At 32.6% G+C, this 14,771-nt stretch overlaps 3 protein-coding genes across 4 annotated transcripts; all 3 read right to left on the reverse strand.

Annotated features, from left to right (window-relative positions):
• Window positions 1-1,293: 1,293 nt before the first annotated feature.
• Window positions 1,294-2,487, reverse strand: LOC145576085 (small heat shock protein, chloroplastic-like). The gene is made up of 2 exons (XM_081633873.1): window positions 2,147-2,487; window positions 1,294-1,779 (listed from the first exon to the last, which is right to left on the reverse strand). Exons 1-2 carry the CDS (start codon window positions 2,388-2,390, stop codon window positions 1,472-1,474), a joined length of 552 nt encoding a protein of 183 aa, XP_081489999.1. The 5' UTR covers window positions 2,391-2,487; the 3' UTR covers window positions 1,294-1,471.
• Window positions 2,488-4,221: 1,734 nt separating this feature from the next.
• LOC145576086 (small heat shock protein, chloroplastic-like) lies at window positions 4,222-5,639 on the reverse strand. 2 transcript variants are annotated; one of them, XM_081633874.1, is made up of 2 exons: window positions 5,201-5,639; window positions 4,222-4,728 (listed from the first exon to the last, which is right to left on the reverse strand). In XM_081633874.1, exons 1-2 carry the CDS (start codon window positions 5,496-5,498, stop codon window positions 4,418-4,420), a joined length of 609 nt encoding a protein of 202 aa, XP_081490000.1. In that variant the 5' UTR covers window positions 5,499-5,639; the 3' UTR covers window positions 4,222-4,417. The 2 variants fall into 2 exon arrangements, with proteins under 2 accessions (XP_081490000.1, XP_081490001.1); XM_081633875.1 differs by having other exon boundaries at window positions 4,225-4,728; window positions 5,243-5,620.
• A 3,867-nt stretch (window positions 5,640-9,506) lies between these two features.
• On the reverse strand, window positions 9,507-14,742 carry LOC145576087 (NAD-dependent protein deacylase SRT2-like). Its single transcript, XM_081633876.1, has 12 exons — window positions 14,586-14,742; window positions 13,806-13,848; window positions 13,483-13,720; window positions 13,193-13,258; window positions 12,548-12,593; window positions 11,924-12,084; window positions 11,710-11,839; window positions 11,134-11,298; window positions 10,865-10,992; window positions 10,529-10,628; window positions 10,087-10,194; window positions 9,507-9,977 (listed from the first exon to the last, which is right to left on the reverse strand). Exons 1-11 carry the CDS (start codon window positions 14,619-14,621, stop codon window positions 10,138-10,140), a joined length of 1,170 nt encoding a protein of 389 aa, XP_081490002.1. The 5' UTR covers window positions 14,622-14,742; the 3' UTR covers window positions 9,507-9,977; window positions 10,087-10,137.
• Window positions 14,743-14,771: the final 29 nt, after the last annotated feature.

Here is a 14,771-nt window from a genome sequence, read left to right on the forward strand (position 1 = left end):
TCACTTAATTAACAACCTAATGCTATTACAACACCAATTCAGGTTTAACTAACATGCATGGCTAAGCTAATACAGAGTACTTGTTTGTGACTTGTGACTTTGTGAGTATCCAAATATTAATATTTCATCAATTTTGCTTGATATTAGTAATATGGAGGTAGATGTATTAATTAATGGTCGCATTGGGAATCATACTACTCGTACATTTGCATAGAAAGTTTTTTATATAGTTGAGCCATTGAGGGAGTGTCACGTGACACATAAACACATTTAAAAACGATTTTTAATATATAGTTCTCCGTATAATTTTACTAGATGAAGCCCATGCAATGCACGGTTTGTTTGATTTTTTTAAAATATTTTTTTTTTGTATTAATGTATTAAAATTTGTTATATATTTAGATAAAATTTCTAATATTAAAAGATAATATATAATATTTAATTAATTAAACTTAAAAATTTCATTCGCCAATTTTACCTACGTGGCATTTAAATTATTTAATTTTAAAAGAAAATAATAATCTCTTATTTAATTGGCTACAACAAAAATTTATAATCCTACGTAGCGAGCTAAGAAAATTAAATCTTACGTGGCTCTCTAAAAACTCGGGAAAAAACTCCCCTTTATATATATATATATATTAATTATTGTGATACATGAAGGTACATTATTTAATTAGTACTCCGTAGTACATATTACTAATAGTACGTAGTGCACGACATTTGTTATAAAATTTTCGATCCAAACAATTTAAGTTTTGTGTCTATGTTGTGAAATAAGAACATCAACTCCACACAGTACAGCTATCTTTTTTATATGCCAAAACCCCATTTTTAGGAATTGAATTGATTCAAGTGCACTTATCACTTCATACAATCAGAAACTTTATTCAATCACGTCCATAGGACCATTAACACTTACACTAAAGCTAACATACGTTTTTTTTTTAATAACAATATGCTTTAACTTTGTACATTAGTCATATAACTTACTTTGACTTCGTTTTGTGATTTAGTGTTAAGATAGAAAAAACATAATCATATAAGGTTATGTTAGATTCGTCTCAACGTCTAATTTCTAAATATCAAAATTTTATTAATTTTGCTAAACGTATATACATTTATGCCTAAATGGCATAGTCAACTAATTAATATGAGGCGGAAGAAGTATAATTTATACGGAATGCTCTCCAAAAATATCATAAAGTTTTCAAAATCACGTGTGGCGCATGCCCTTAACTAGTATTCGTATGTAAAAAGTTAAAAACATATCTTATTGTCATAAGATATTAATTAAGCAACAAAGTCATACAACTTGAAACATTGAAGCAAAGAAGTATGTAGAGAGCTTCTCTATCACACAGTAATTATTCAAATACAAGTTTTTTAAACACACACAAAACCTAGTCTCCCATATAGAGTATTGAAGACATTTAATTCATAAATATGCAATAACTTGTGAGAAAATTAATTAAACGGATCTAACTGGAACATGGATGATTTTGTGCTCAAATTTGGTGATCTTAGGCACAGTAATATAGAGAACACCATTCTTAAACACGGCCGTGATCTCTTCCTTCCAAGAGTTAAGAGGGAGTTGAACCCTGCTATCGTAAGGACTAAATATCTTGTTTCCAAATGCATCAACTCCACCGTCTCCCTTGATCACAAGCAAGTCGTCGACAACGTTCACATCGATGTTTTCAGCTGATAGTCCTGGCATGTCAAACCACATCCTGATCTCGTGCTCATCCTCATTCGTATTCCAAGGGGTACGCACTGCAAAAAAAAAAAAAAAAAAAAAAAAAAAACAAATTTAATTGGAGCCTTGGATGTATTGTTATTATCGCAATCTTTTTATATCATGCATCATGCATTGTATAATTTAACTTGACCTATATATAGACAAGTGAGTCAACTGAAACTTTTTTTTAATAATATTAGACTAGGAAAATAGATTGATCCGTACTTGTATATATAGACAAGTCACAATGTGACTATGTGAGTACCAAAATCAACTAAATAACTCCTATGTTACTATGTACATAGGATATAATGTTGTCAAAGTTGGTAAAATAAAAAAGTAACTAGTGAAATATAGAAAGATTCAACCCATTGTGGTAAAAAATAAAAGAGGAATACTTACCATAAGGAGAAGTCTCAAGGAGGGCCACCTTTTTGTGGAAATGGTCAGGTGACATTGGATCCATTTTCTTAGGACTTCCTCCTTGTTGGGCTCTCACCACCATTGAAGGGGTCTTCAATGATGGTGTTAGGGACACCCCGGCACGTTGGCCAAAACCAGCTAGGGCCGGGCTGCGGCCGGTGACCGTGTGGTTTGACACCATAGTGGCAGCACCACCAGAGCATGTCAATGTGTTGCTTGCCATTGAAGATAAGTAAGTAGAGCTTACTAGACTATAATTATTAGGATGTAATTAGGTAGCTCACTAAAACAATGTAAATAAATGTAAATTGCAAGTTGTATGTTTGTTCACTCATTAGTAGCTTATTTATAGTTATATAGGGAGATATATTAATTATAAATCGGTTGAGTTTTAAGTCTTTTTTGTAGAAGAAGCTTCATTATTATTTCATAATATTGATAAATATATATTCTCTATACTCAAATTAAAGCAAAGTATATTTCCTAAATAAAAATTAAAAATAAAACAATTAAAGTAATTCAGCTTCTGCTAGAAAAAAGATGTAGAGTACATTATATATACAACTATTATATTATATTTATATATAACATTTTATAAGTGCCCTATTTATTTACGAAGCACTTTAAAGAGTTCTTTACAGTTTGTAATGTCCAAATCTAGTGAGCTGAGATTTGTTTGAAAAATTGATGGAGTAATTATGGAGAATGGAATTTCTCCTATTTGAGCACACATTTTACGTGAGAATCTCTATTTACTTGTCGGGAACATCAAAAGCTAGATATATCCAATATTTTTTATTGTACATCATGAATCATGATTATTGTTACAAATTACAATAATTTAATATGTAGATGAAATACTCCCAATTCATGCTCTTTGATAATTGTTCTTTCATTCTGAAAATCTCGAAATTAAAATGAAGTAATACTCACACTCATATGATAATGAGAAGTACCCTAACAATATAATGCAAATTGAAATGAAATACTCCATAATACATTCATGCATTGCATGTATTAAAGTAGCAAGTTAGGCCTTTTAGAAATTAAATGTTGGAAATAGAACTAATGTTTGCTAGCTAGTTAGTTCCGGTTACGTCAAGTTAATTAAATTCTATTAAGTTAAGATAAGATAAGCCAATTTTAGAACCATTAAGCTAGATAAGTTAACTTCAAGGTTAGTAACCCCGTATAAAGTGAACTTGAGTGAAAACACACACCCTAATAAGTAATAATGTACTTAATTAGCATAAAATTTGTACATCATGCAAAAGTATGATGAAGTACTCCGTATATTCTACATACATAATTCCCAATTATAATACATGGATCCAAGTAAAGAAAATTCCATTTTATATAGTAAAGTAGTATACTTCGTGTTAGTTTTATAACATAATTTTGGCTTTTTTAAGCTTTTGGCTTTTGCATAGTACACAACACTGTATGATCCTATATGCTTTAAGTACATTCTAATTATGAAATTGCTGTTCTAGACACTAACATATGCGACAATTAGTTTAATAGTTTTACAGTATAGGATGTATAATCAGATCACATCATTTTTTGGCTTAGTCGTCATTGACTGACACTTTATTTGCACTACCAAAAAATTAAAACCAGGCAAATTAGTTTTTACTACCTTTCTTATGTCACTTTATTAAAATAATTATGGAGTACATTTTATTCTTTCCAAGTGTTGATTTCAGGTTACTTATTGAACTTATCCTATCAAAACATAAGGTATTGTTGTGTTGAGGAATGAGAATACATTAAAGTTTAAACTTATTAACTCAAAATTTATCTTATAAAAACTTATTATTAAATGTATATATGTTCACTTAATTTACCTTCTTACAATCAAACATAAAATTATGATAAGCGGACCTAAGAGTGAGGATAATGATCACATTGAAATTATGCAAATAAATTAAAAGTCCCTTGTTAATTGGAAAACATCTATACAATGTCATGAGCAAGCAATTTAAACACCATGATTAATCAGAATAATGAACAAGAATGAAAATAATTTTCACAACCACATAATATCGACCAATTGTCTTATTTATTATTAGTATAGGTAGCTTCAACAAACAACCGATCTATACAGCTTAGTACATACCATTCAAGCTTAACTTGAGCTTCTCTTTTATTACACAATTATTCAAAGCAAATTTCTTATGTATGAAGAAATCCATACGTCGTCCATAAAAGTTCAGAAGACCAATTTCACAAGCAAATTAAATGTTATAATTATGAAATAGATCTAACAGGAACATGAATAACTTTGTGCTCGAATTTGGTGATCTTAGGCACAGTTATGTAGAGGACACCATTCTTAAACACGGCCGTAATCTCTTCCTTCCAAGAGTTATGAGGAAGTTGAACCCTACTATCGAAAGGACTCATGATCTTGTTACCAAATGCATCTACACCCCCATCTCCTTTGATGTAAAGCAAGTCGTCTATAACTTCCACTTCTATGTTTTCACCAGCTAGTCCTGGCATGTCAAACCACATCTTGATCTCATGCTCGTCCTCACTAGTGTTCCATGGAGTGCGCACTGCAAAACAAGTTACATTTTTTTCCAGTAGGGTTATGTTTGAAAATCTAATATTATCGTTCTCTATTTTTATTTCAGGAAATCAAAGGTGACTAATTAATTAGTATATGTGACTCTTATTTCGAGATACAGAAAGTATGCTTATAGTCTATTTTATAAATTAAGTGTGTGGTTAAAATGAAGCGATTAATTCTATTTTATTTTATATCAAGAGAAAATTTTCATGGTATCCAATCATATAACACCTTACACCTTCAATTTGAGGTACATTTTTTTCATAAATTTTTATTACTTGTATCACTTTAGAAGAAAATTAAGTGTTACCGATATTTATTATAATTAAAGAAAATAACACGTATGTGAAAACAGTTGAACTTACCAAATTTAGAAAGTGACTTATTATCATGGTACATCCATAAGAGATGGAACGAGTAATGTACTTCATATTAAGGAGAAAAAGAATCCTCCTCACCTATGTAAGATAGCAAAGCAGTTGAAGGAGTGGAATATTTACCATAAGGAGAAGTTTCAAGTAGGGCAACCTTTTTGTGGATTTGTTCAGATGAGATTGGCTCAATTCTCCTTGGACTTCCACCTCCTGCTTGTTGGGCTCTCACCACCAAAGAAGACCTTGATGAAGGGGTCTTAATTAGTGATGGTGCTTGGGACAACCTCGAACGAGGGCCCAACCCATTTGGTAATGGGCTGGATGAGGCCCGGTTTGACACGAGGGTTGAAGCACAAGAGCTTGTCAATAATGTGCTTGCCATTGAAGAAGATTTAGGTGAACTTACTAAGAAAAATCTAACTGATGGAACTTATTTATAGAAATGTATATGAAGGTATGAATGGTTACTTGTTGAGCTTGATTATGCATCTTCTCTTTTTGTCATGAAAAGCCTCATTTCCTACATATTTTGATGCTCTTTATTCTAATCAAATCAAAGTAATGAGTCTAGCTTCTTCTAGCAAAATTATGAGCTTCATGTTCGTACACTTTATGAGTACTTATATTATACTCGTAGCTAGCTAGACTGTACCGATTATTGTATAAATATCTTGATACGTGTAATGTAAGTGTAACCTAATAAGTGTTTTACATAAAATTGAATGAACTTAAAAAAATGCTGACGACATGGCAAAATCTTGTATGAGACGGATTTATAATAATTTATTGTGATATCAAGGTGACTCTTCCTTTTATAATTTATTGTTTATACTTTGTTTAACTTTTACAGAATAATACATTATTGTAAATCCATCTCAATAAAATATGTTGACAGGCAGATAGCTATGATATACACCAAATCCGTTACCCAAGCATGTACTCCAAGTTTGTGCGTGCCTTAATGCTCGGAGTGTGAGATGCCTCGTTACTTTGCTTAGGTTTGTGGTAAGACATCAATTCCTTCTTAAAGTACTTTTTGTGTTTCTAAATGCCAAAACACTAATCACATGTGTTTTCACCTTACCAAGTGAGCCAAGTTGGGCATCATACAAGTATTACTCGATGTCGATAGCCTTTCCAAAGATGATTTCTTACTTTTGCTAAACAATTGTTATTGCTTGGTGGCGATGAGAATGTCAATGATGATGACGATGATAACGACGACAATGATGATCGTAATGACATAGTCGAGTCGTAATCGCTAGAAGGCGTAGTAGTATTAGAGCATTTACTTGCCCTCTTATTAGTAGAAAGATAACCTAGATGCATCACATAATAATACATCATACATTAACGAGCTATATATGAATTGAACAATTTATGAAAGGAGAAAATTTAAGTTTTTGTTGGTCTTTAATTTTTACTGCTTAAATTAAGGCAGTTTCCCCTTTAATTTAAATTTGAAATAAGTTTATGTTTAAATATTTTTGTTACTACTATATATTTTCCGGATTGGCCAGTAAAGCTAGAGTTTTGGAAAAGGATAGACTTTTGATTTTAAAATGATACTCACGTTTTAAAGATTTTTGAGTCTTATCTAGATTAAATTGGTTATTGTTATGAATGTAGATTCAACCCTACTCCATATTATTAGACTTGCCAAAAATCGAGCCAAAACAATTGCAATTTTACTAGCTTGAGTTTCATATGAAATTTAATGTTATGACTTAAATGACCTTTTATGAGCACTAAACTTTTTTCTTTTTTTTTTTATTAAAAGTCTAAATATTGTTGAATTTATGTACTTTAATTTGAATTAAAAAACATTTTTATGGTTCTGACTATGGATGACTATGTCTATATGTATTATGACTAATTGGGATCGAGTTATTAGACATATCATGTGTATATATGTCTTAACTTGTTAGTTGGATCCAAACCCAAATATCTCTAGGCGTCAACAACCATTCAATCATGGACTCAAAATTGAAATCAGCCATCCAATCCAAAAATTGAATTAGACCCACTATTTTATTCATATTGACCGATTGAAGCTAACCCTAAACCCTCACCCCCAAACCAAGGTTTTTTAAGGTGGACGGTTAGTTATTGATTATATCATCCAAACATTTAATTGACACAAAAATAACAACATTAGCTAAAAATTAATACTCCAAAGTAAATGAACAAAGTACAAAAGATACACAAGATTAAACTCAAAAACACGTACATTGTTATCGCTAAACACAACAATTATAAAACCTAGTTAACTAGCTCAAATTCAATCAACTAAAAGCAGCAGATCTCTTACAAAAATCAATAGCCTCTTTCAAATCTTCCTCTTTAATTTCATCACTTCCTTTCCTCTTATGAACTAAAACTCGAGAAATATTAATATCACTACAAATTCCCTTACACTTGCTTTGTTTCTTGTTATTATTAGCCTTAAAACATCCCATACAACTAGACTTTACCGCGTGCCACAATTTCCCATGACCGTGACACATTGCCAAGTGAACTAAGTAGGGCACCTTAGACGACGATGATGATGACATTGACAACGATGCTCGACCTTTTCGTGTAGATGACTTCTTACTCTTACTATAGCAGTTATATTTGTTACTACATGGTAACGACGATTGTAATGGTGATGGCAATGGTGATGATGATGATGATGTTGAGACGGGTGAGTCATAGTGGCACGACTCGTAGCTAGTGGGCGTACTAGGAGCATTGGAACTATTATTATTACTTGGGGTGCTTTCATTAGTAGAAGAAAAAGATGTCAATAAGTCTAGCACCCATTCATCTTGTAATACGTCATAAATTAACCCTAATGATTTCACCTCTTCCATATCTCTGATCTATTAAAATTGAACCTTTATACTTGTATTTTGTGTGTTTTTTTTTTTCTTTTGATTGTTGTAGCTAAATTATGATGATTGAATAGAAATATATAGAGTGTTAGTTTAATACAATAGTTCTTTTTAGGTTAGGTTTAGGAAAATAGCAAAATAAGGGATATTTTTGGTGATTAATTTTACTGCCAAAATTGAGGTCTTTTGTTTCCATAATTGAATATTTCGTGGTGAAAGAAATCTTTTCTCGCTATTTTTTTCCTGGTTGGAAACCTATATTTTTGGAAAAGAGATAAACCTCATGGTCTTGAGTGTTTCCAAAAAATAAAAGAGTGACTTGAGTCAATTGTTAGCAAGATTTTCGAAAAAAAAAGGTAGATATCCAAATTGTTGCACTCAGTGCCGGCTACTAGGGGGAGCTCATTGAGCGATCGCTCAGGGCCCCCTTTTGTAGGGCCCCTTTTGTTTTTTTTTTTTTTTTTATATTTTTTTTAAAAAAAAAACTATTTTTTGATAAATAAATGAAATGTAGTACTAATGACAAGTATAACTGCTTCTTTTTAATCTAAATAAAATGTAATACTAATGACAAGTATAACTGCTTCTTTTTAATCTAAATAAAGATGAATCAAAAGATTAATTTAGTTAGCTTAAGTGATTTTTTTGGGTTCAAATGGAGGAAATGAAGAAGCACTAAAGCAGGGGTTTGATTTATTTGCTTAATTTTCTTTTTGTTTTGTATTTTTAGATTTTCATTTTCTCTTTTATATGAGCTTTCATTTTCCTTTTTTCTTTTCTACTTTCTCTTTTAGTTTATTTCTTTGCTTTAATTACCTAAATTCTACTTCGTATTATGTTAGCTTTAATTACTGAACTTCTCTTCTTTATTAATTTTTTTTATTTTTCGGGTTTAAATTCTTGACTTTTTTTTAAATAAATAAAATGAGGTAGTGGAAATATAGCTTGTGAGGGTTTGATTGATGAATTTGCTTTAAAAAAAATGCTCGGAGGATCGATTAAAATCAATAATTTTGGTGAACTTTGTAATATAAAATTTATGAAATACATTCTCATAATTTAGGGGCCTTTTTTTAAGATTTCGCTCCGGGCCCCTAAAATGTCCAAGACGGCACTGGTTGCACTGATGTATGAGTTGGCCTCAAATTATTTATGGAATTGGAAAAATTATTAGTTTAATTAATACGGAAAAATAAACATAGGAAGGATGATGTGAAAAAGGTTGATTTTTGGTGTTAAAAAAAAAAGGGTTGATTTTCCGATTGGATTCTTTAGTTTAGAAATTGTCTAGCTATTTTAGGAGTATTCAAGTATAAGAAGTGCAACAATGGCATGAGAGCTTATTTCATAGATAAACAAAAATTTGAAACTATTTACAACATCCATATCAAACAAGAAATAGTATAACGTGTAGATCAAGGACATGACCAAATACGTATATCAGTATATACTGTAAACTTCAAAAACATAACAGTGAGAAAAAGTGACGAGGATATTTCGAGGCAATGTTCACCATTGATTTAGAAATGTAATTACTTGAGATGTATTTAATACAATATTGTCTAATAACATAAGACTTACATTCCTGTCTTTAGATCCTTAATTTCACAAAGAAAAATGGACTTCTTAATTCATACAAAATACGAAGTAATTTCAATTTCATTGAGTTTACAAAGTTTACCCCTAGAGGCCTAGACTAAAATTACTGCCACATGAATGTTCATATCTGTAACATGGATCCAAGTTTGTTGATCATAATACACTAATACTAATATAATGGGCAACATCACTAAACAATTTTAATTTATTTCAGAATTTCCCCATTACGCGCAGCCGCGCAGTGAAAGCTTAGGAATTGAAGCAAACCCTCAATTTGCAAGAATACCATATTTCAATGTCTACCGTGCACTTGCAGATTCATGGGATATTAACACAATGTAAGCCAATGGATACAGACATACAGTCTACCACTTCTGCAACAGCCGCTGAAAAAGGAAATAAAAAATGTATATTGCAGTGTGCAAAATTTTTTTTTGGATTTTTTTAGAGAATTTGCAAAGTTCATTACAAAGTAAAAGAAAAACTTATGATTACCTGTTCACTGAAAATGAAAATCCAAAACGTTCAACCTGAGTCACTTAGGTGTCATGATTGAACAGCCGGAATACTCAGAGATCCAGTATGCAGCAATCTCGGAAGTATCTGCAATGTCAACGAATACATCAATGGAAAACATTCTATACTTCAAAAGTTCAAAATCGCAAAGACAATACATAAGCTAGCCAATTAAATCAGGTTTGAGCTAAATCTTAATCAGGTCATATTCAAATCTATTGTTAATTTACTTGTGAAAAACCAACCATATTTAGCCATTTTAATTTTCAGGTTGGATCAGGTCAAATTGAGTTATGTAATTTTGGTTTTGGGTCAAATCATTTCAGGCTGAGGCAATTTCACAACTTTCACCAGGTCTCACTGGAAAAGCAATAGCATCATACCTCTTCCATAAAAGTATGTAATTATAAAAAAGGCATACCTCACCGCATCGAGCACTGATCTTCAAGGGCACAATATCATCAGCCCTGGTAGTACCAATATTTATAATTGCCGTAGCTGCACCTGCCTCATGTGCTGCTCTGCAACATTCACACAGAAAATCCTTCTCAAGAAAAGGTAGTAGTCTTCATGTTCACCATTCAGTGCATAGCATAAAATTTTGTTTACATTGAATTCTTTAGTGTATATTAATAATATTATACGAAGTAATAAACATAACTATTAGCAAATAGATTGCTGTATACGGAGGAAACTAGGTCATCATTTTTCAGCATGCTTATTAATACGAAATCAAAATAATCATATTTAGTACTACCTCACTAATCTGAGAGCAGAAAATGTCATTAGAGAAGACCCAATAACCAGAAATGCATCACAACTTTTAGCTGCTTCCATTGCTCTGTCAGCTCGGTCCTTGGGTACATTGTCACCAAAGAAGACAACCTATATATGAACAGGGCCACAACATAATCACAAATATGCTGATATTGCAGAAACTGACTTCTCATCAGAAAACTCAGTCAGCAAAAAAAGGTGTTCTCTAGCAGGGGTTAGAGTATCACGGAAAGTCGAAAACTATGTTACCTCAGGTTTCAGTACTCCATCACAATCAGGACAAGTAGGAATGTGAAAATCTTCTTCCCAAAATTTCTCATCAATGTCGATATCACCATCAGGCCTCATTCGCATTCCAAAACTTTTGTCCGACCCAGGGTTTTCAAAAGTCAAACTATCAAGTGCTGCTGCCCACTGCAATATAACATCATCTTAGTTTCCCAATAATGACAATGCAGAGTATCTAATACCATCTCCAAGACCATAAAACTTCCTCCATTAGTAGTAAATATCATCACATTTCATTGGAGTAGAGCGATCCAAATCAATGTCAATACATCAGTATGACATGTGATGAAAAATACGAAAATATCCATTGAAAAACAAAATTGTCATAAGCAAACAAATTTCTTAACTCTGCTGTTCCCATCACTGCTAGACATAATATGAAGTTATGAACCAATAACAAGATGCTGGTTAATAAGAGTAACAAATATATTCTCTGAGGGAATTCCTAGACATCCTGGGAGCAATATACAGCTTCCAGAATACAGCTTTTATAATCATGAATCAATATACAGATTCAATATATAAGTAAGAGCTGACCTTAGGATTAAGTGCCTTCAGTTGGTCCTGGAATGAGTGCCGACAAAATGAATAGCCACATTCAATACAACCCACAGTATATACAGTTCCATGTAACTCGAGAGGATTGCTGCCAGCTCGATGATGCAGCCTGACAAAACCACAAGCACTTGCATCAAGGATTACATATCTAAGTTTCTACATACTTTAAAGCACAGGTTGGGGATCAGAATACCTATCAACATTTTGTGTGATTATATAACTAATTCTTCCAGCTTTTTCCAGAGATGATAATGCAAAGTAACCAGCACCTGGCTGCGCTGAAGTGAATCGCCTCCACCCAGCATAACTCCTTGCCCAGTAACGCTTGCGAGCCTTGCCTGAGCGGATAAACTCCTACTTATATATAGTAGCATATAATAGGGAGGAAACATAAATCAATTGTTTGAAAAGTTAAATGCATAAACATTTTGAGATGAAAATCAAAGAAAAGTGAAGACTGGAAACATATACTCAGTCCTTTCCGACAGAGAACACAGCTGATCCCCTTCAGTTACAATTTTAGCTTAAATGATAAAAAACACTAGAAGATGATAAACCTAATTGAACAAAATCGCTTATTGTAGTTGCAACTAGTTCGAATATGACAAAAAAAATTGTCATTTGCCAAACATTCAGCATAATAGACCTAGACACTTGTTTAAACAAATTGTGACCACTTGAGAACCAAATGAAATGCACTCGTGAAATAAGCTACAGCATATAGGAGTAAACTATAAAAGTTATGTGCTAAGACTGCTAACTATGAAGTTCTTGAATACTGCAAATTAAAAAAACATGCCTTCGGAATTCAGATCACCTGATGGGTAATGGGTCTGAAACCAGAACTATATGCTCCATTTGGGCTGCAAGTACGTAAACTAGTCAGCAGGTTAACTTATGAGGATTGGTATAATTGCAAAAATATCCATACATTATATTCCTTTGTAAGATGCTAAAAAAATTAAATCCTCAAGATATTAATCAAAATGTTGCACAATTTATATGATTATGGATTAATCATCTTCTCAAGATTCAACCACATCCCTATGACAGCATGATATCCGTATCTATATAAATTAAGCATCAAGAGATAAACAAAGCATCTCATTCGAAAAAGCCAAACATCTACCATTAAAAATTACAGCAGGCAAATTTCTAGTGCCTCGGTATCATAATCGTCATAAACCATTAGATTGCTTTCCATCAGCCTACAATTGACCTCATTCCGTAATATTACAGGCACAACTCATGTTTCCAAGTGTAAAAATAAATGTTAAAGAACACAATCAACAGAAGCAAACCTGAGTGAATACCCATCAATGCTAAAGTTGGAGGTCAAGTTATATTAGGGGCAACCCCTCATACAATTAAAGAGGTTTTCGGAAAGCATATATAGCCATATAGGCATCAACTCTAGAGGATAAAGAGTGGGAAAGATATATACAAGAGAAACTACTTGTACCTTCTATAATCTGGGATTCCACTCTCAGTACTCATTCCAGCTCCAGTCAATACCACCAGCTTATTACTGCGATGGGCAAAGCAAGCATAAGTGTCACGGTCCGGGATTTGAAAGGAGTTGGATTCTAACAATAAGGCAAGAGAGAACTTTTCTACAAGCAAACTCATTAGTCAATTGTATATTACCCTGCATGGTCAACCCCTGCCACACTCTAGGTAAGGTTACTGACTCGTGCTTCTCTAAAAATTAGTCTTAATAAGGATTGCAGATCGAAGAAAAATTCTGCTGACCTTTGATCAAAAAATTGATATAACAGGTCGATGTCCTTACTGCTGGGAGCAGATGCATCGGGAATCATTTTTTTGTCCCTCAGATAGTCCGGAATCTTATTTTCTTTCATAACAGGTGAGGTTCCAGGGACTGACATCCGGTTTGTTGTCTGCACAAATCTGACCTGCTTTCTGAAGAGCAAAATGTTTCTTCCTCCATTTAATAAATGCCACCTTCGGTTATTTGATGGAATAGCATCTGTAACCATGACAGCAACTCAATATAAGCGAAATTGTAAAGAAAGGCATAACTCAATCGAAAAAAAATAATGCACAAGGCTTGCCTGCCAGAGAAGTCCCTATAAATTTTCTTGCACTCTTGAAAGTCTGAAGGTTCAAACAACAATTACCAAGTGACATTCAGAATGGGAGTTAATACTTAATAACAGCTACTCATATATAAGTGCTACAATACCACAATGCAGATGTTTTTATAAGCAAAATGAAAAGTTTATGAATCAGAAACTCTAGAAACTACCGAAAGTTGCAGAATATATCAATCATGATGTATGTAGTTCTATTGGGTAGATATATAACCCATTGACTCAATTTGGTTAAACAGATGTAAAACTGTCTTGTTTCTAGGTTTGGGCTATGCCGCGAGGTTCCATCCCAAAATCAATTGGTATAAGTAACTCCCTAGGCATATAAGGCGGGTTGTTTTCTCCCTGATCCTCCAATGTGGGAAAACTCACATGTGTACATGTGTACACAATAGACGCATATGATTCAAACATCACTACCTTCAATCAATATATAATGCCCAATTTCAACAGTCTTGTTTCACATATGCAAAACCCACATTCCAATTTTCTTAATTGAGCTATATATAATCACCTGAATTTGAAACATTGGAATTCAGAAAGACTGTCCTAACCCATATGGGTCTAAATTTTTTCTTCATGATAATTTAAGATTGAATTGTAAAAATCAATCAAATCACACCCAAATAAAATTAAAAGCTAAAATATTAACCCATCCAATTCAGTTTGTATCAACAATCAATCAATAACAGAAATGCACAAAAACAGGTAGTTGGAATTTAAAGAACGGATTAAACTTACAGAACCGAAAGGGTGAAATCTCCAAGCAAGAGGCATGATGTGAATTCGGAGAATGCAATAGTTTCTGGGTGCTTCTCGTTCTTGATTTCTTAGTTCTTCTGTTCCCACAACTGTTGGCCGTTTCTCAGCCGCCAAATTACAAATTAGATCCTTTATTTATTTATATATTTAATTTTTTTTTACTGT

Source organism: Chenopodium album, chromosome 13 (assembly GCF_948465745.1).
Source record: "Chenopodium album chromosome 13, dcCheAlbu1.1, whole genome shotgun sequence".
NCBI classification, from domain to species: Eukaryota; Viridiplantae; Streptophyta; class Magnoliopsida; order Caryophyllales; family Amaranthaceae; genus Chenopodium; species Chenopodium album.